Here is a 21,889-nt window from a genome sequence, read left to right on the forward strand (position 1 = left end):
TGTTGCCCCAGAGCCTGATTCTGCCCCAGAGCTCACCTCAGAAAGGAACCATCCAGAGTGGGTGGGGTTTCTAGTGAAGGAGATGGGCCAAATGCTGAAGGAGTACCTTTCCCCAGCTCTTGAGAAACTCTCCCTCTGCCTTAAAGAGGGAGAACCTGATGGTGCAGCAGTGGAACCCACAAATGTTACATCTCTCCAGGCTCCAGCTGAACTGCAAGGGCACTCACAGCCAGCAGCAGTTGCCCCCGTGGAAACTAGAAAGTCTAAGGTGAAAACAAAGCACCTAGATAATAATGATCAGAAAGCAGGGCCCTCACAACCAGCAGGGGACCCAGAGGTTGAGATCGTCACGGAGTCCCTGTCATACGAGAGTCTCCGTAATCTGCGTAAAGATGTTGTACGAAGGGGCCGTGAGGCTTTTACAACGTGGTTACTGCGGGTCTGGGACCTTATGGGTACAGGTGTGCAGCTGCATGGTACTGAGGCAAGGAATTTGGGACCCCTGACCCAGGACTCAGGTGTGGATCACATATTCGTAAGGGAACCAGGCCCCCTTTCCCTCTGGGAGCGGCTTTTAATGAGTGTAAGAGAGAGGTTTGTCCATAGAGAGAGAATGCAGGAGCACCACCATAGAATGCGCTGGAAAACCGCTGAGGAGGGGATCCAACAGCTGAGAGAAGTGGCAGTACTGGAGATACTCTTTGGGAGGGGTGGACATGACAATGACCCTGACAAGGTCAGGTGCACAGGGCAGATGTTGTGGAATCTGGCACACCTGGGGCCATCTCAATACACCACATTCATTGCAGCCATTAATGCTGACACCAACCACGAGACAGTGGGTTCTGTTGCCAGTAAGCTCAGAAATTTTGAGAGTATAATGAATGGCCCAATGCAGGCTCAGGTCTCTGCCGTGATTAGGGAACTCAGAGAGGAGTTCAAGGAGGAGATAAGAGGGGTGAGGGAGGAGATGAGGAAGGTCAATGCAGCACCACTGCGAGTCACAGATACCAGAGTTAGAGCCCAATGTCCCCCAGCTAGGGAGAGAGGATACACCCCACGAGCTGACCTGTGGTTCTTTCTGCGTGACCATGGGGAAGACATGAGGAGGTGGGATGGGAAACCCACTTCTGCCCTGGCAGCACGGGTGCGTCAACTCAAGGAGGGAAACACTAACCAAAGGAGCTCCACTAAAGTGAAGGTAGCCTCAACTTCCCATAACCAAGATGCAGGCTATTACAAAAGGGAGGATGATTTGTCAGATCCCTTTGAGGGAACCTCCAACATGTATGCCCAGGAAGGAAATAATAACCAGTGCTAGAGGGGCCCTGCCTCTAGCCAGGGAAAGGCACGGGAAAACCGGGTCTTTTGGACGGTGTGGATCCGATGGCCTGGCACATCAGAGCCACAAAAACATAGAGCATTAGTTGATACTGGTTCACAGGTCACCCTAATACCATCAGAACATGTGGGGGAAGAGCCTGTTTCTATTGCTGGGGTGACAAGGGGATCACAGGAATTGACTTTGCTGGAGGCTGAGGTGAGCCTGACTGGGAAGGAGTGGCAGAAGCATCCAATTGTGACTGGCCCAGAGGCACCGTGTATTCTAGGCATAGACTTCCTCAGGAATGGCTATTACAAAGACCCAAAGGGACTCAGGTGGGCTTTTGGAATAGCTGCTGTAGTAGCAGAAAACATTAAGCAATTGAACACCTTGCTTGGACTGTCAGAGAACCCATCTGCAGTGGGACTCCTGAAGGTGAAGGAGCAGCAAGTGCCAATTGCCACCTCGACAGTGCACCACCGGCAGTACAGGACAAATCGAGATGCTGTGATCCCCATCCACAAGATGATCTGTGAGCTGGAGGGCCAAGGAGTGGTCAGCAAAACCCACTCACCCTTCAACAGCCCCATCTGGCCTGTGCGCAAGTCTGACGGAGAATGGAGATTGACTGTGGACTATCGTGCATTGAATGAAGTGACTCCACCGCTGAGCGCTGCCGTGCCGGACATGCTGGAACTCCAGTACGAGCTGGAGTCCAAGGCAGCAAAGTGGTACGCCACCATTGACATTGCCAATGCATTTTTCTCCATTCCTCTGGCAGCAGAGTGCAGGCCTCAGTTTGCTTTCACCTGGAGGGGTTTGCAGTACACCTGGAACCGACTGCCCCAGGGGTGGAAACACAGCCCCACCATCTGCCATGGACTGATCCAGGCTGCACCGGAAAAGGGTGAAGCTCCAGAACATCTGCAATACATCGATGACATCATTGTGTGGGGGAACACGGCAATGGAAGTATTTGAGAAAGGAGAAAAGATCATCCAGATTCTGCTGGGAGCCGGTTTTGCCATCAAGAGGAGCAAAGTCAAAGGTCCTGCCCGAGAGATCCAGTTCCTGGGAGTAAAGTGGCAAGACGGGTGGCGCCAAATCCCCACTGAGGTCATCAATAAGATCACCGCGATGTCTCCACCAACCAACAAGAAGGAAACACAAGCTTTCCTAGGTGCCATAGGCTTTTGGAGAATGCACATTCCTGAGTACAGCCAGATCGTGAGCCCTCTCTACCTGGTCACCCGGAAGAAGAACGAATTCCACTGGGGCCCTGAGCAGCAGCAAGCCTTTGCCCAGATCAAGCAGGAGATCGCTCATGCTGTAGCCCTCGGCCCAGTCAGGACGGGACCAGAGGTGAAGAATGTGCTCTACTCTGCAGCCGGGAACAAGGGCTTGTCCTGGAGCCTTTGGCAGAAGGTACCTGGTGAGACCCGAGGCCGACCTCTGGGATTCTGGAGCCGAAGTTACAGAGGGTCTGAAGCCAACTACACCCCAACAGAGAAGGAGATCTTGGCTGCTTATGAAGGAGTTCAAGCTGCCTCAGAGGTGATTGGCACAGAAGCACAGCTCCTCCTGGCACCCCGACTACCAGTGCTGGGGTGGATGTTTAAAGGGAAGGTCCCCTCTACCCACCACGCCACCGATGCCACATGGAGCAAGTGGATTGCCCTCATCACACAGCGCGCCCGTATCGGAAACCCAAATCGCCCTGGGATTTTGGAAATAATTACAAACTGGCCAGAAGGTGAAAATTTTGGTCTTGCCGATGAAGAGGAGCAAGAACAAGTGACCCGGGCTGATGAAGCCCCGCCATACAACCAACTGCCAGCAGATGAAACTCGCTACGCTCTTTTCACTGACGGTTCCTGTCGCATCGTGGGGATGAACCAGAAGTGGAAAGCAGCCGTATGGAGCCCCACACGACAAGTTGCACAAGCTACTGAAGGAGAAGGTGGATCAAGTCAACTTGCTGAACTCAAAGCCGTTCAGCTGGCCCTGGACATTGCTGAAAGATAGAAGTGGCCAAAGCTTTACCTTTACACTGATTCATGGATGGTAGCCAATGCTCTGTGGGGCTGGCTGGAAAGATGGAAAAAAGCTAACTGGCAACACAGGGGAAAACCAATCTGGGCTGCTGATGAGTGCAAAGACATTGCCAGTCGGGTAGAGAAGCTACCCGTAAAGGTCCGTCATGTAGATGCCCATGTCCCCAAGAGTCGGGCTAATGAGGAGCACCAACACAATGAGCAAGTAGATCAGGCTGCAAGGATAGAGGTGTCACAGATAGACTTAGACTGGCAACACAAGGGAGAGTTGTTCCTGGCTCGATGGGCCCACGATGCCTCAGGTCACCAAGGCAGAGATGCTGCCTATAAGTGGGCACGAGACCGAGGGGTGGATCTCACCATGGACAGTATTTCCCAGGTTATCCATGACTGTGAGACATGTGCTGCCGTCAAGCAAGCCAAGCGAGTGAAGCCCCTCTGGTATGGGGGGCGGTGGTCCAAATATAAGTATGGGGAGGCCTGGCAGATTGACTACATCACACTGCTTCAGACACGCCAAGGCAAGCGCTACGTGCTGACCATGGTGGAAGCCACAACTGGATGGTTGGAGACCTACCCTGTGCCTCATGCCACTGCCCGCAACACCATCCTGGGCCTGGAAAAACAAGTCCTTTGGAGACATGGTACCCCTGACAGAATTGAGTCAGACAATGGGACTCATTTCAAGAACAGCCTCATAAACACCTGGGCCAGAGAACACGGCATCGAGTGGGTGTACCACATTCCTTATCACGCACCAGCAGCTGGGAAAGTGGAACGGTGCAATGGGCTGCTTAAAACCACCTTGAAGGCACTGGGTGGGGGGACTTTCAAGAACTGGGAGATTAATCTACCAAAGGCCACATGGTTAGTGAACACCCGAGGTTCCACTAATCGAGCAGGCCCTGCCCAGTCTGAGCCCTTGAGAACACCAGATGGGGACAAGGTTCCAGAGGTGCATATGAGAGGTATGCTAGGAAAAACTGTTTGGGTGAACCCTGCCTCCAGCAAAGACAATCCAATTCGGGGGGTGGTTTTTGCCCAAGGGCCAGGGTGTACCTGGTGGGTGATGCAAAGGGATGGAAAGACCCGATGCATACCCCAAGGAGACCTTGTTTTAGGGTGAACTACCTACAATACTGTGCCTGTATCTGTAACTGTATGGATGTCTATAATTTGAAGATTTTAATTTGATTTGCCATGATGGTAGGGGAAAATTCAGGGTGGATAATGTTGGGGGTTGGTTCTCTCCTTTTCCCTCTGTGGAATTTTCCCCACTGTCATGCTAAGATACCTGTTGACTGGGCCCTGGTGACAAGGGGGAGGGGAGGGAAGAGGGGAACCCCGCGAGATTCAAACAGCCAGAAGAGGAAGCGGAAGGCTGGGCCTCGGCCCATTTCCCCCGCGGAGTTCAGACGAGAAGGACGATCACCGCCTGTCCTCCACCTCCACCATCCCAGCGTCAGGAAACCACTATCAGACCCTGCCCGGCTGTCTTCTCGCTGTGAACTACCACCATCCAGCACTCTACTGATCACCGGGACCGACACCGTGAGCGGAGAGCTCTCTCTCCATCTCTCTCTCCCCCTGGGACAGCGCTGCCATCACCCCCAGCCCTCCTGCGGCTCTGCGGGACCCGCCCGCCCCCAGCACCGGGAACTGCAGCTCAGGGAAAAGGTGCCTGCAGCCAAAAAACACTGGGACTGAGTTACTGCTCTGTTTGTGGGTAATTTCATAGCTGTTGTTCTTGTTTGTCTTGTTAGATATACTAGTAAAGAACTGTTATTCCTACCCCCATATCTTTGCCTGAGAGCTCTCTTAATTCCAAAATTATAATAATCGGAAGAATCACATTTTTTTTTCAGTCCAAAGGGAAGCTTCTGCTTTCCTTAGCAAACACCTGTCTTTCAAACCAGGACACCTGTACTGCATGTCTCTTTCAACCACTGTCATGTCCACTAGATTTGGTTGATTTAAAAGCCCTAAGATCATTTCCCTATGTTACTGCCATGCCCATGCAGCTGGTTCAGCAGTAACTCTGCAGAGCCCAGCCAGGATTTTCCACCCTTCTCATCCTGCCCCAATAGCATTAACTGATACAATCCTAACATAGGTGACGATTTCACTGGCACAGAAGCACAACAAAACTTTAAACAACACTTCTCCTCAGGATCTATTTCTTAGTATGTTGGATACAGACCAAGTAAATTGATGTTAAAAGTTGTTTACTCATTAAACACGTCATAGTCCAAGATCCATCTGTGTTTGCAGAATATTAAGTACAAATAAGTCTTGGTTTACTGTAAAATTAAGTATCTGTATTTAAACCTTCTGTGCTGCACATATACATTTTTAAAACTAATTAAGGAAGCCACAGAAATTATGGAAAAGGAATGGGAGTAAGATGCCAGCAATATACTATAATGTAAAGGCTACTGTAACTCTGTGTACTTAATCCTTATTTTCCACTATCTTTTGCAATCATTGTTCATCACAGCCTAGAAAACAGAAATTCCTCACCTCTGTAATCACCCAGAAGAGCTTCAGCCCTTCATTTCAGACTGATCTGAACACAACAGGCTATTCCCTTCCTACACCTTCACCTGCTTCCCTAACCACCCTGCAGTACCTGAAGGATTCTTCCTGAATTGGCCAACAAGAAAAAAAACCCTGTTTAAGAACAAGCTATGGACAGTGCATTATCTTCAATACATGTGAGTTGGAAGTAAGAATTAAATTAAGGTCTGAATGATTTTTTAAAAATAATTATGCTGACCTGGGAGGCAGCATTTGAATCAGCTTTTTTACCACAGTAGCTCCAGATTTCTCCAAATTCTGTACATATAAACTGGAAGTAAAACTTTCAGCATGTCTTTAACAACTATGTAATTAGTTACAATAGCAATAACAATAACAACATTAATAATGATAATAGCTAGGCTAGTTATTAAATCCAAGGCTGTACAAAACCTTACCTGACTCCTTTTCAGCATCCGATTCTGAAACTTCATCTTCAGCTTCTTCCTCTTCAGAACTAGAACTGCTTGAGTCCTTGTTTTCTTCCTCAGTTTCCATGGACTTCAACGTGTCTTCCTCATACAGGATCTTCTCTTTGCTGCAAAATAGGACATTTTTAGGACTAGGCAAGCAAGTTATCTGTATGATACTTCTCAGGAGCACAGAGACACAATTTACTCTATACAGAACAAGTAAAATCCATCTACAGACTGAACACTCCAGCACTTCCATCATGGCCAGTTTGCCACAGATTCCACTGCCAGTCTCACATTTTCTAATTCTGCAAATATTTTTCCATCCATAAAAATGTGACCTCTCCTTTTCTAGTGCCACACAACACAGCAGTTGGGCTGTAGGGCTCAGTGCAACAAAAAGGTGCAGTTCTCAGCCCAAAGATCCAATCAATCCTCAGCCAGTGCAGGAGCTGGAGAACCAAACACCAGCCCAAGCCTTTGTTCCATCACTCACTGGGTACATTAATACACAGCTAAAACCGTATTTGAGAGAGCTCAGATTAAAAAAAAAAAAAGCATTAAATAAACAGCAGTGAATTGGTTTTGACCCAGCTGGCTGTGAGAGACAAAACTGCTCTCCCATTACTTTCTGAGCAGTTTCTTTTCAACTAAGAGGGAGAGACTTACTTGGTGAAGAGCCTGTTTTGAGGCTTCCCATTCATGTCAGCTTCAATCAGTTTATTCCTTGTCTCCTTCTCACTTCGCAGCTGTTAAAAAGGCCAGGAAGATGGGAGAGAGAGAATGAGGACAGACATCAACCAGCCCTGTCAGCATAACCCAGTCAGCAGCACAGCACAAAGTCAGCCCAGCCTTGTGAGACCAAATCACTGCACATTTGTGTAGGAAGCCACTTGAACAGTAGCATATCTGCAATGGCACTGTGAGCCTTAGACAGGAGCTCCATTAGGGCACAGCACCCAGCATGTCCTTGAAATGCAACTGCCATTTAATAAAACCTTCAAAGGCACCTGCAGCTGCCCCTGCCAAGACCAGGGACGAACCTTGACTGCTGCCCAGAGAAGCTGTAGGTCCCCCATCCCTGGAAGTGTCCAAGCCCAGGCTGGATGGGGCTTGGAACAACCTGGGATAGTGGGAGGTGTCCCTGCCCATGGCAGGGGGTGGGATTGGATGAGCTTTAAGGTTGCTTCCAGCCCAAAACATTCTGGGATTCTGCTGGAGGTTTGTCCACATGCGTGAGTGCCCATCAAATCAGGCCAGATTCAAATTTTTTAATCAGGCCAAATTTTTTCTGCCTTTGTGGCTATTATTTACTTGCTGTCAGAGAAAAGCATTCAAATCTGTCCTGTACAGGTAACCAGGGAACTTCTTTGAGGATGGGTCACTTCTTAAATCCCTCAAATGCACAAAGTCGTTGCATGGGAATACCTGGGATTACAAAGAAACTGATTTTGTCTAGATAGAAGCAGTATTAATTTTACCACCATCAGTGGACAAAATTGTACCCAAAATTGTTTTAGTACCTTCCAGAAGCACAGAAACAGCTGAGGCAGAAGTAGGGATGGCAGTTAGGAGCTCAATTTAAGGCTGACTCTGTTGTGTCATGGCTCACCATCCTTTTTTCTTTTGACAGCAGCTGACACCAAGCAAAGGAAGTAAAAGCACTGTAAGTTCTGAATCACAGAATCCCAGAATCATTTGGGTTGGAAGGGAGCTTGAAGCTCATCTTGTCCCAGTCCCTGCAATGGGCAAAGATACCCTTCACTATCCCAGGTTGCTCCAAGACCTGTCCAACCTGGCCTTGGACACTTGCAGGCATGGGAGAGCCACTGGCTGAAGCTCTGTGTGATGCCCAGCTTCTCTGGGCACCCTGTGAAGTGGGAAAAGCTGCATGCATTCCAGTGAAGAGCAAAAATCCGGGGTACAACATTGTTAAACTGACCAAACTGCTGGAGCACAGCAAAGAGAAGTGCAGGAAACAGCCGGCTTCATTCACAGATATTTCAGTAACTGGGAAAAAAATCCAAAACCAAACCAAATTAATTGCTTCCAGCAAACAACAATCCTCTCTGCTTTCCAATAATGGCAGCAAATCTTTTAGCAAGGGAGGCACAGTGTTCTGCTTTAGACTGAAAAAAGATCTGATCTGAAAGCCATTTTGGAAGAGAAATAATGTCATGGAACTGCCTGTTTTATCCTTAACAAATATAAGTATTCTATTTTTAAGTGATAAAAATGGCACATAATAAACACATTGGCTTTTCCACCAAAAAATCATGTCCACTAAAAAAAAGTGTGATAAAATCTGGATTCTTCTGCCCAGATCTACACTGACTGAGTAAGTGGAGAAGGCCTTTATATAGTGCTTCTATATAGAGAACAGGGGGGTTGTAACTCCTGCAAAGCAGCCCTAAAATGGGCGAGCAGTCACACAAAAAATTATTATTTTCCTTTTTCTTTTCTTTTAAGAGCAGTTATCTGCAAAATCCTGGGTAGCGAGAGAAGAGTGGAATCCAAAATACAACCCTGATAGTATTTATCAACACCTCATTTAGGGAGAAGCTGATTAATTTTTAAGAAGTTCCTGTGAATACAAAGGCTGCTATTTGAGAATAGCAGCAGCTGTGTTGTGATCAGAGGTGGAGTTCTAACCACCCACACTGTCAGTTCCTGAAAATCCTTTCCAGGGTTTTATCAGCAGTGTTCATTCTGTCTGTTTCTGATCCCATGCTTTAAGTGATACTTAAAGATTTTTAATTCTTTTTGAAAGAAGGTTAGCTTGTTTTTCGGAAGCACCCAAATGACATAATTGAGTAGATCAGATGAAATAGGAAAAAATCAATCCAAACAAAACTTTCTGGCATGACAGCTGCCCTTAGTTTGAACAAGATATATTTTGCTTTCCTTTTTTTATGTCAGCTTTTGGCTTATAATCCCTTCCACTGCACTATGAAATGGCAATTTAATATTGTTTTGAAAGCACCCATTTTTTCAGTCAAGAATTCCCTGAAGATTATAATTTCTTCTTCCTCAATCCAAAGCCTTCCTATTGTAAGAAAGGCAGACATGGTAACAGATCACTTTTTCAACACTGACAGGGTATTTCCCTGGATGAAAACACAAAGATTACTTGGGCAATCACTCATTAGGAACAGAGCAGCTTGATGCTACAGAACAACAAAGCAACTGCAGGGCAACAACAATTACAAAGATGAACACAAATTCCTTACCAGTTCCCATAATTCTGCATGCCATCACACTACTGACCTCCTTGCTGCAGTCTTCCAGTTATCTAGATTTCTAGCTATTAAAAATATTGCTGCAACTGAAGATTGCAAATGAGTAAAGAAAATAGCTGGGCCTCAGCTTCCTGCATCTGTTGGCACCATATGTCTTGGAGAACACCTGTGTGTGAAAAGTTAACTGGAGAGGTGGAAAACAATCTCCAGAAACTCACCACAGTCTGTTTCTTCTGCAGCATTTCTAAATGCTCCACAAGTCCCTCGTCAGCAACATCAAAGGGTGTCTGGCCCTGGTGCAATGAGAGAATACAAGAGAATATCTGAGATAGCACAGGGGTAATATTCCAAACAAGTCCTATTTACCAGTGCATATGCTCCACATCCTCCCTCCCCACATGGTGAGTTTCACTCCAGACCAAGGAAACCCATGTGATGGTGATCATGGAATCACAGAACCATTTTGGCTGGAAAAGATCTCTAAGATCATGTTTATGTTCAGTGAGCAACTTTTACCAGGGCAGTGCAGCTCCCTGGTTGCTGCTGCTCAAATCCAGCAGCCAGGACTAAATTCTTGAGTTTCCAAGTTTCTAAAAAGGACACTCTTGTAGTGGCAGGGAGTGTGATCAACCTCTTCTTATGCTGAATATCAGGAAAGGTTCTTCCCCCAAAGGGTGCTGGGCACTGCCCAGGCTCTCCAGGGAATGGTCCCAGCCCTGAGACTGCCAGAGCTCCGGGAGAGTTTGGACACTGCTCTCAGGGATGAACAGGGTGGGACTGTTGGGGGGGGGGGGGTCTGTGCAGGGCCAGGAGGAGGACTGGATGGTCTTTGTGGGTCCCTTCCAGCTCAGGATATTTCTGATTCTGTGTTACTTTATCATCATGTATTTAAACATTCTGAAAGGCTGCCAGCAAGCCAAAAAATCTGGGATCCATTTCCACATCCATGGGCATTTATAAACTAAAACAAGCCAGACAAAATACTCTAGGGCACAAAACAAGAAATTGGTTACATTTTTACCACAACTAAAGTTCTAAATGCCATTTCATTAATAACCTGAAACCCAATCGCTACAGGTCAATAAATAAAAGGTAGCCTTGTCCATCTTACCCAACAAGGAGAAAATTCTGAATTAGAAGAAGCAGGTAATGCAACAAATACAACTGTGGCTATTTCTTTTCAAGTATGCATGATACAAGACCCCACACACATCCCAAACACTTAGGAAAAACACCTGATGGCATTTAAACAGAAAAGATTCCCCATATTTTGGGTGCCAAAGAGCTCACCAGGATAAAAGGGCTCCTCATGAGGTATGTGTGTTCCAGCAGTTTCCAGCACAGCTAGATGCACTTGAACACACAGGGTCCTCTCTCACAACACCCTCCCGTCTGACTTCATCCCTTGGTGCTCCTCCAAGCCCATCCAACCTTCTCTCCTCCCCTAGAAGCTGCCATGGCACACCTGACCCTGATCTAGTGGAAGCAGCTCACAGACCAGTGTGGACATCCCAACAGGGATGGGAATCTTAAGAGCAGCCTTGGACAAGCTCTTGAAAATCCAAGGGCTCTTCAAGGAAAAAACCTACAAGTATTAGAAAGGAAGAGAAATGTTTTTGCTCCTTTTCTTCCATCCTATTTTTATTCACTCGTGTCTCACAAATCTTCAATTTCCTTTTTTATTACCAATACATAGAACAGGGAGGATTTAAAGCCGCCAGTTTCTCACTTGTTTTCAGTGCCTTATATCTTAATATTAGTATATTATTTTGCACTCCAAGACTGCTTCTTTGCTGCCATTTGATTTCTCAGAGTTGCACTAAATCAGGATGGCACAGATCAGCCCCTATCCCTTCTTACAAGCCCAATCTAAAAGTTTAATCAGGTCACATTTCCCACAATATCTGAAATCTTTTCTGCCTTCTGCCAGTCAAGATTCTTCATATACTGATGTATTTAAATTATCCAGTGCACAAGCAAGGAGAACTGCTATGACTTTGTCATGTAGTTGGATCATGACGTTTGATCTCTTATGACATCCCACCTGGATCTCTGTATCCAGCTCTAGAGCTCCCACCTCAGGACAGACAAGGACCTGCTGGAAAGAATCTAGAGGAGGCCACTAAACTGACCACAGGGCTGGGGGTTTTCACCCAGAGAAGAGAAGGCTCCATGGAGACCTTAGAGCCCCTTCCAGTGCCTAAAGGGACTCCAAGAGAGCTGGAGGACTTTGGACAAGGGCCTGGAGTCACAGGGCAAGGGGAAATGGCAGAGGGCAGTGTTAGATGGGATACTGGGAAGAATTCTTAGCTGTGAGGGTGGGGAGGTCCTGACACAGGGTTGCTCAGAGAAGTTGTGGCTGGTCCATCTCTGGAAGTGTCTAGGGCCAGGCTGGACAGGGCTTGGAGCGACTTGGGATAGTAGAAGATGTCCCTGCCCATGGCAGGGGGTGGGATGACATGAGCTTTGAGGTTCCTCCAAAACCAAACAAGTCTGGGGTTCTATGATTCCATGATCATGCAGGAATAGTCGATATTAATCTGGCTATAGAATACTCTGTATTATTTGTGTACTGACCAGCTTGTTCCTGATGTCCATGTCACACAGAGCTTCAGCCAGGATGGAACATGCTTCCTTCACTCCCCAGTGAGCAGCAGCGTGGAGTGGAGTCCAGCCATCATTGTCCTGGACGTTCAAATTAAACCCAGCCTGGATCAAGAGCCTGAGGAAAGCAGCAGGATTGATCTCTGCCCATCAGGAATGAGATCTGACAAAGCAGTTTCCCCTGTTAGACACCAAGTGTGCAGCCTGGCTCCCTAACAGCCAGGAGCATCTGGACTTATTACCAAATCAACATCCCATTGGATGTGCTCGAAATTGTAATGGAGAGGGCAATGAACGAAAAGTTACTTTGATGCAAAACCTGCAGGAACATGGCAAACTGATAAGGTTCCCTTTCCGCATGTGCTGAATTGGGAGAACACCTTGACTTCTCATCTGACATTGATGACCTAGTCTGAACTCCTGCTCCAGCAGAGGAGAGAGTCTGGACTGACTTGGCATTGAGCACACAAACAGCATCCCTGCAACTGCTATCCCTGTGCCAGGAAGCCAAGCATGGCACCTCCCAGGAGAGGAGATTTGGGAACTGGAGCTCAAACTTGGTTCTCCAAGAGCACAAGGCCACAGTGTGGGGTAGTCCACAAGGAGACCAACAAGACTGTCAGGGAAGCACCAGTGACATTGACAGAGGTAAAAGATGTACACTAAACAACCCTCACTTGGATTAAAGAACCCCAACTGTGCTTTTTCAGAGTAGTCTTTGCATAGTTCAAGCAAATCTTCCACAAGTGAACTTGCCTGGGATCTCCTTTCCTTACCCTCACTGCTGTGACTCTTCCACCCTCTCTTCTCCATCAGAGCAGAAAACTGGTGTTTCACAACACCTGGAATTTGAATATTTAATACCAAAACACAAGAAGGCTGGGGTAGTCTGGAGCTCCAGAGCCATGTGCACACTGGTGTAGCAGTGATCAGGCAAGAGCACTGAGTAGCTCCTCTATCAAAACTACTATCCAAGTTGCTTAAATATTGAAGAAAATCCCAGGGGAATTCTGCAAGTCTGCTAAAACTGCTCCTGAAAATTTCCATTCCAGGAAATTCTCCCATCCAGAGCCACCACTGCACAGCCTGAGGGAAATTCAGCATGACTCCAACATGGCACCAATAGCATGGAAACTCCTGCAGCTTTACACCAATATGCTACTGTGCTAAATAAAACACAGTCACAGCAGAGTAGCTGTGGGCTTCTCTGTGAAAGAAATTGTAAATTAGGTGCTGAGTTTCTGTTGATTTTCCAGCTGGCAGAAGGGAGAAACAGAGCTGCTAAGAGACTCAAGGTCACAGACAAATTCCACATCTCATTTAGAGTTAGCTGGCTGCTGGCTGTCAGCCCCTTTGGTTTAAGTCACTAAAGCTCTGGATTTGAACTTCAGCACAGCCATAACATACACAAGAGTGAAACAATGTCAAACTTGCTGTGACATGTGTTTATCATTACCACAATTAATGCCAAGGATAGGCTGTCCAGAACTAAGTCATCCTGCACACACTGAACTTCATCAAGGGGCACTGGATACACAAACCTCCCCTGACAGGTCACAGGACCAACACCTCAAATTCAGACATATTACATTTCTATTCACATTAGCTGTGTTAGATTCCTGTTCTTGGGCATGGTCCAGGCGCAGACAGCTCATCACTCAATTATAAATTCTAATGACTGAATACAAATCAGAAACATGAAGTACAATAATATGTTTGAGCTTGGTATGAAACAGCTCTTCGACATCAAGTCATGTCACTCAAAATTATGAAATTTAGGATCAAGAAAGATGAACACTTCCAGAATGAATTTTAACACGGGCAATAGAGTAAACTTGTGTGTTGGTTATGACAGCCTGGTTTTTGCTAGCAGGGGGTTACAGGGGTGCCTTCTGTGAGAAGCTGCTGGAAGTTTCCACCATGTCTGGCAGAGCCAATCCCTGATGGCTTTGAAGAAGGACATGATGCTGGCAAAAGCTGGGCCAGTTAGAGAGGTTGGTAACACCTCTGTGCCAACAGATTTAAGAAGAAAATCAAAACAAAGCGGGCACGTGTTGTTTTTTCTTCTCGTCAGAGAAAGGGAGGAGGTCAGAACATGTGAGGGAAACAACACATCAACACCAAAGTCAGTGCAAAAGGAGGGGCAGGAGGTGCTCCAGGCACCGGAGCTGAGATTCCTCTGCAGGTCCTGGTGATGACCATGGTGAAGCAGCTGTGCCCCTGCAGCCCATGTGATCCACATGGGATGCAGAGATCCACCCACAGCCCATGGGATCCATGGGGGATGCAGAGATCCACCCACAGCCCATGGGATCCACGGGGAATGCAGAGATCCATCCACAGCCCATGGGATCCACGGGGAATGCAGAGATCCACCCAAAGCCCATGGGATCCATGGGGATGCAGAGATCCATCCACAGCCCATGGGATCCACGGGGAATGCAGAGATCCACTCACAGCCCATGGGATCCACGGGGAATGCAGAGATCCATCCATAGCCCATGGGATCCATGGGGGATGCAGAGATCCATCCACAGCCCATGGGATCCACGGGGAATGCAGAGATCCATCCATAGCCCATGGGATCCATGGGGGATGCAGAGATCCACCCAAAGCCCATGGGATCCACGGGGGATGCAGAGATCCACCCACAGCCCATGGGATCCACGGGGAATGCAGAGATCCACCCACAGCCCATGGGATCCACAGGGATGCAGAGATCCACCTCTGATTCCCATGCTGGAGAGGGTGGATGCCTGGAGGAGGCCGTGATCCCCTGGGAGACCTGGTGGAGAGGGAGGCCCCTGCTCTCAGGCTGGAGCTGCCTGTCCTTGGAGGACTGCACCCCGTGTAAAGGGAGACCCATGGCGCAGCTGTGTTGGGAGAACAGCTGTTTGTGAGAATGGACCCACATTTGGAGAAGTTCACAGAGAACTGTCTCCTGTGGGAGGGACCTCACAGCCTCACAGGGGAAGGACTCCTCTCCCAGAGCAGCAGAAGAAAATCTTGGTGATGAAATGACCAAAACCCCCATGTTCTGTCTCCCTGTGCTGTCAGTGGGAAGGAGGGGCTGGGGGGAAAAAGGTGTTTGAAAGGCTTATTTTACCTCTCATTGTCCTCCTCTGATTCCTTTAGTAATAAATTCACTTTGCAACTTGAAATTGAACCTGTTTCACCCTTGAAATGTTTTCTCCTGGTCCTTATCTCAGCTCATGAACTCTTAATTATTTTTTTCTCTCCTCTGCCCAGCTGTGGGAGGGGAGGGTAACTGAGTGATTCTTGTGGGTGCCTGGCATTGGGCAGTGTCAAATCACAACACCTTGTAAAGACTATTTACTAGAGCATGTAGCAACAAGACAAGGGGGAAGAGATTCACATGGACAAAGGGCAGGGTTAGATTAGATATGAGGTAGAAATTCCTCCCTATGCTGAGGCTCTGGCACAGGGTGCCCAGAGAAGCTGTGGCTGCCCCATCCCTGGAAGTGTTCAAGGCCAAGTTGGATGGGCTTGGAGCAACCTGGGCTAGTGGAAGGTGACCCTGCCCATGACAGGGGGTGGAGTGAGATGAGCTTTAAGGTTCCCTTCCAACCCAACCCAGTCTGGGATTCGATGAGCTCTATGTTCATGGGCAGTTCCACCCACACCAGTAAAGCACAGGGAAGAAAGCTTTATTGGTGGGAAGCCTAATTTGACATTACCTGTAACAAATTAATGTTTTTTACCAGGAAATGCTACACTGGGCAAGTTTACATTCATAATAATCTTGTGCCAGGGCAGCAAAACTATCAGGTGCTGGAATCCCTCTGTCACTGCAGGAGCAGTAGCATGAGAGGGCAGAGGACAGTGAGACAGTGGTGGACACTGCATTTTCCCACTAGACTGGCCATGTTTATGACTGTCATGCAGTGTGTGCTGTCACTTTGTATGCCAAAATTATACTTTTATCCCCTAATACTGTTTAACTTGCAAGTCCTAAAACTATTACTCTAACATTGAAAATCAGACTTCTTGATTAGAAAAATTAGCCTAATAATTTATGCCTCACTCTCCAAAAAGCTTTAATTACTTCAAAAAGGCCCAGAAGTATGAAAGGGAATCCTCCAGTCCCTGTATATTTCTGGGTGAACCACTGGGGCTGGACACATAAAACCACATAGAGACATCTGAGAAACAGCAGCCTGAAAATCTCACTATGGAACAAACTTCTCTGAATGTAAAGCAAGATGTCTTCTTCAGCCTTAATTTCATGCATCAGCCCTGGTAGGAGCTCCTACCTCATGACTTCAGAATAGCCCTTGGCTGCAGCAACATGAAGAGCTGTGGCTCCTGTCCGAGGCTGCTTTATATCCTCAATTCTCCCACTGTTCAGCCACTGCCGGGCATCCTGGAGCATTTGCTGCTCCTCTTCTTTCCTTGACAGCTCTAGGTCTATACCTAAGGGGGTGAAGCACAGAAGAAGAGAGGAACAAGAGATGAAAGCTCTGAAGTATTCATTACAGTTACCCTATGTTCCATTTGCTATAAAATATCAGTAAACTATTTCTGATCTTCCACAAAACAGTCAGCAAAAGCCTACTCTATGAACTGGGAGAGCTTCAAAAACTGAGTTAAAAACTTTGAAAGTTGGGCCAGTGGTTGCAACCCAGTCCAATTAACTAAAAGCTGAGCTGTTCACTAAGGGTAGAAGGATTGAGTTCTACATGGGCTGCGTCCCAGACTGAAACAAGAGAGTCATGAACAACAGCTTAACTGACTGAATTGACCTGTAGTGAGGGTATCATCTACAGGGAAGGTCTGAGGATCCTCAGATGTCTCCTGCAAGAGCATGGTGATGCCAGCTCTGTGCTCACTCCATATTCAGGACACTGAACATGACAAACACAGGGATCTGCACTGCTCCAGAAGCATTCATGACAGGCATGCTGAGGGAAGTACTGAGATATTCCACTGAGCAGCAAACCCCCAAATTCTGACAAAAACCAATTTGAAATAATTTTGGCATTAGAGGGCCAGAAGGAAACTACTCTGATGATCTAAGTAACTGTTTAAGGGCAGGTGGTGATGTGGAAAGGCAGGGGGGATGATGTGGAGAGGGAGGTGTGTCTGGCTGACAGACTGTGTCAACTGTTATTAAAAAAAAAAACTGTTATGAGAGGCAAAACCAACTTTGACTTGTTTTCCTAAGTGGACTTTCCACAGTAATGAGACCACAGAAGGACAATATATCAATCACAAGTATTGATACCAATCTGAACAAGATTAATCAGAGTAGAACTCTCTGACTCAAGAAAACATGCAAATAAGAAGATGCCAAATCTCAAAAAATGAGGAAGAGTCCTGAAGAGCAAGTGTCTCTATGGATTAATACTTTCAGTGTAAGAATTACATGATTGCCAATTAAATTACGGGGCATTAGGTTTAAAACAGAACCAAGGAAAACACTTAACTCAGAGTCTGAGCTGTGAGACCCACTGTTGCAGGGTTTTGCAAAGATCAGAAATAAACTGGCTTCAGACCAAGGACTAGACAAGTGTGTAGCTATTACACACAATTGTTGAACATGTTGGAGCTCCCAAGAAGGACTGCACGAGCTCAGGAAACAGAAAGCCACGGGGCACTCACAAGTACACAAAAAGCCAATCCGGCTCAAGGATTTCTGGAGGCACAGTGGCTGGAGGCTGGGAGGGGAATTGTACACACTTGAGCTGTTGTTACAGTCTGCAGCAAGCATCTGCTCACAGCCCCTGCTGAGGACAGGCTGCGGAGCTGGAGAGATGCTTATTTAAAGTTCAACCCCATTTCCTCCAGCAGTTACGATCCTTTAAACTGTGTGATGGGAATCTTCTTGGTGCAGACAGATGGTTGTTTCAGGGCATCTTAGCAGGATGCCACGCTGGAATTCAGAATGCAAGAAATTCTCAGAACATTGGGCCTGTAAATCAAAGCCTGGAAAAGAACACAGGATTTGAACTGAGCCCTTGGGAAAAGCTTCCAAGCTTATGTGCTACAAGTAAGAATGCAGATTTAAAGCTTAAAGCAGAGACATGTTAAGTTGACAAAAGTTTAACTATAAAGTTTAAGATATAGAAATAATAAAGTAAGTAGAAAGGTGACAGAATAGCCTTACAATAGAGCTACATGTTAGAACAGGATTGGCTGAGAAAGATCACACTGTAATTAGATGAAATTTCTTAGTATTGGATTGGAAACATAAATATCTTGGTTGGTAGTGTTTTATTGGTTAATAAGTCCTTAAAAGATCTTGTAACTGTAAGTCTTGTGACTTCCAGTTATGCTCTCAACACCTGTAACTAGAATTCATGTTTTCTGTAAAAGATAAGAAAAATAAACTGCACTTTCTAAGCAGCCAAAGTCCCATCTCTCTGCCTCATTTGGAATAAGAAAGAATCCCCACAGAATGTGATCATGTGGGAGCAAATAGCCCACAGCTGGCGCCCAAAGCCTGGATAAGCCCACCCCTACGTGAAACGGAACAGCTGCAAACCAAGTGACAAGAAAGAGAAAAATAGTGTGATTCAGCAAACACCCTGGAGAACTGCAGAAACAGAGGCAGTTGAAAGAGGCCGTCATCCCAGGACATCCCTGAAGTTCTGAATCCTTGCTGCGGGCAGCTCGATGAGGAGCCAAGGGAACAAACACCTCATCAGCAAATTCAGGTGACCTCTGGGGTGGTTTTAAAATGGGGAGTCTCAATTTGAAGAGACAGAGATATGAACAAATCTAATCATAGAGACATACCCAAAGAGCAAATTAAGACACCTGTTATGCTGGGTACTGAATTTAATGAAGATATGAACAACCATTCTACGCCTCATATTTTATTTTGGAATGGGTTTTAGAGGTAGCTGTGGGCACGCCCTACCCTGCTGCTCCTGGCACAGCTTCTTCCTCCTTTCCTGCCATGGTCCCCCTCCTTCCTCCCCTGTCCGGCCCCATCGCAGCCACGGCCAGCGACACTGAGCCCACACGCAGCCCCCCAACCTCATGTGCAAAATGGAGAGCATCGGCAACAATGATCACGAAAAAACTATCAGTTACTCTGAAATCCAGCCTGAAAATTCAGCAGAAATTCTTGCAAGCTCAAATTTTAAAAATGGCACCAGAGAGAAAAATTCCTTGCATTCCAGGACATGCACACTGTCTTTGTACACCAAGATGGCAAAGCACATGGGTAAGTACCATGGCGGCGCCCTGCACGGAAGCTCCTTACAGCAAAATGGCAGCGCCCTGCTCCCGAGTTACATACAACAAGATGGCGGCCCCCGGTGCCACGCATGCACATTGCCACAGACACCATTTCGTGACCAAAGAGACCGCTGGCCTCCCGCTGAAGCACCACCTCTTGCTGCTTTTATTATTGCACGTAGTGGGCAAGAAGAGACAACTTTGCAATTTTTCAAAGAAAAATAATCCTGCACAAGTCCACAGAACCTAGTGAGATGCATCCGTGAATCCTAAAGGAGCTGGTAGAGGAAGTGCATAAGTCACTCACGTATTTGAGAAATTGTGACAGTCTGGTGAAGTTCTCACCTACTGGAAAATGGGAAACATAACCCCCATTTATAAACAGGGAAAAGAGGAAGACCTGGGGCACCAAAGGCCAACTGGCCTCTTCTCTGTGCACAGCAAGATCATGGAACAGATCCTCCTGGAAACTGTGCTAAGGCCCATGGAAAATAAGGAAATGAGTGGCGATAGCCAACGTGGCTTTTTTGAGGGTAAGCTGTGCCTGACAAATTTGGTGGCCCTGGAACATCAACACAGGTGACAAAGCAGCAAGGGACTAATTCCTTCCTAACTATACCTTAAAAAATCAAGTCATCACCATGTGTCAGAACGTATATGATAGAGGGACTGGATTCAACCCAGCATGCAAGCAACGCCCCCCTCCCCCCAAAACCTGCAGGAATAAAATAATCCAGACTGGAAAGAGTCTTTGGGGGGTCTATAGCCCAAACACATGCTCCAAGGAGGGTATCTTCAAAGCCAGACCAACAAGCTCAGACACAAATGCATCTGAGCTTTGGCTATACCAACGAATGGGAATTCCAGGAATTCCTTAGGTTCCTTGTCCAACATTTCTGATGAAATTCATAGACACGATTTACATTTCTCACACACACATGCAGACATTCAACCACTCCCAAATGAATTCTGTGAGCATGAAGAAAATTTTAGACTGATAAAGCATTTCTTTATTTTAACATCAGTCCACAACTATTCTTCAGCCAGGGATGTTTGTGCAGGGACAGCCTGGAGAGCAGTCCCGCAGCCAGGCACACCTGATGAGAAAGGGGATATGGCAAAAGAAATCTAGGGAAAGGTCAGGATAAAGCATGTCACTCCAGGCCTGGAATATTCATTTCCTGGTCCCTGCTTTAGGCAATCCCATAAATCTCACCTCGGTTTTATCAAGCCTTAATGAAACACCTTCCGTTGATAACAGAGGTCAGAATTAAATCTCACTTTAAAAGTAACTAAATCTGATTAATCAGATTTCAGGACTGTGGTGCCTAGCTTTGAAGAATGCCAAAGACAGAGACCACAAACCTCCTGCATCTGCTCCACCATCCTGATAGCAAAGCAAAATTTGTCTGCTGCTTCCTGGGCCAGTTCTCAGATCCCTTCACCAACAGACAGCAAGGCGGCAGAATTGTCATATAGAAACTCTCAGGGGTCCCTCTCAGATATTCAAGCCCTTCCTTTACCTTGTTTCTTGACTTGCTCCAGAAGCAGGTCCTTCATGGCCGCCTCCTCTGCGATGTCAGATGGGACCTCCCCCTCACTGTTCACAGCAGCCACGTTGGCCCCATGGCTGATCAGGTACCTGCAGCAAAGACACCCAGGCCAGCAAGTCACACCTCGTGCGCTCAGCTTCACAGCAATGACACAGGCAATCAAACAGCACCACAAAGCATTTACCTTTCTCAGGCAAGTTCATTTACCAAATGAGGACCTTATTAGCCAATTTCTAGATTAAAAATGTTCATTGTAAATGCAAGGTCCTTGCTCAGGGACTCACAGCTTTTCTTCCTCCATAGTTATTAAATATTCCTGTTCTTGCATTAATCTGGTTGATTATACTTTAAAAAAATAAAATTATACTAATTTTTAAAAAGGCCTCATCAAGTATCATCAATTTTTAAATTTGTCCTCTTATAACTTTACCAAAAGTTTATTGAAGAACAACAGACATTTGGCTTACACATCTTTTAATCAGCAGAATTCTGAGAAGTAAAATAAATATCTGTTTAAGCCCACAAACATAGGAGGTTGAGGTTGCCTGGTTTTATAATTTATTTTCAATGCATTTAAGAAATTGTTATCTTAATTCAAATTTTGGAAACTTTCTGGTAGCTGTGGTGGACTACATAAGCATGGTATGATTGGTAAAGAATAAAGGGTTGGTGTTCAGCCCAGAGAAAAGGAGCCTCAGGGGCAATCTTCTCACTCTCCACAACTCCCTGACAGAAGGATGCAGCCAGGTAGGGGTCAGGCTCTGCTTCCAGGGAACAAGGGACAGGACAAGAGGAAATGACCTCAAGCTGCACCAGGGGAGGTTCAGGTTGGAGATTGGGGGAAATTTATTTTCAGAAATAGCGATCAGGCCCTGGCGCAGCTGCCCAGGGCAGTGGTGGAATCACTATCCCTAAAAGT

The 21,889-nt window shown here is 46.6% G+C and overlaps 1 protein-coding gene across 7 annotated transcripts in view; it reads right to left on the bottom strand.

The window, feature by feature from the left end:
- PPP1R12B (protein phosphatase 1 regulatory subunit 12B) overlaps positions 1-21,889 on the bottom strand; it is a 148,640-nt gene that overhangs the window by 90,095 nt on the left and 36,656 nt on the right. For all 7 annotated transcript variants that reach the window (XM_062509641.1, XM_062509640.1, XM_062509642.1 and 4 more), the window contains exons 3-8: positions 20,941-21,059; positions 16,486-16,645; positions 12,185-12,329; positions 9,826-9,900; positions 7,038-7,117; positions 6,354-6,493 (exon numbers count right to left, since the gene is read on the bottom strand). In XM_062509641.1, coding sequence (XP_062365625.1) covers positions 6,354-6,493; positions 7,038-7,117; positions 9,826-9,900; positions 12,185-12,329; positions 16,486-16,645; positions 20,941-21,059 — 719 coding nt within the window. The remainder of the gene's footprint in view (positions 1-6,353; positions 6,494-7,037; positions 7,118-9,825; positions 9,901-12,184; positions 12,330-16,485; positions 16,646-20,940; positions 21,060-21,889) is intronic.

Source organism: Cinclus cinclus, chromosome 27 (genome assembly GCF_963662255.1).
Source record: "Cinclus cinclus chromosome 27, bCinCin1.1, whole genome shotgun sequence".
NCBI classification, from domain to species: domain Eukaryota; kingdom Metazoa; phylum Chordata; class Aves; order Passeriformes; family Cinclidae; genus Cinclus; species Cinclus cinclus.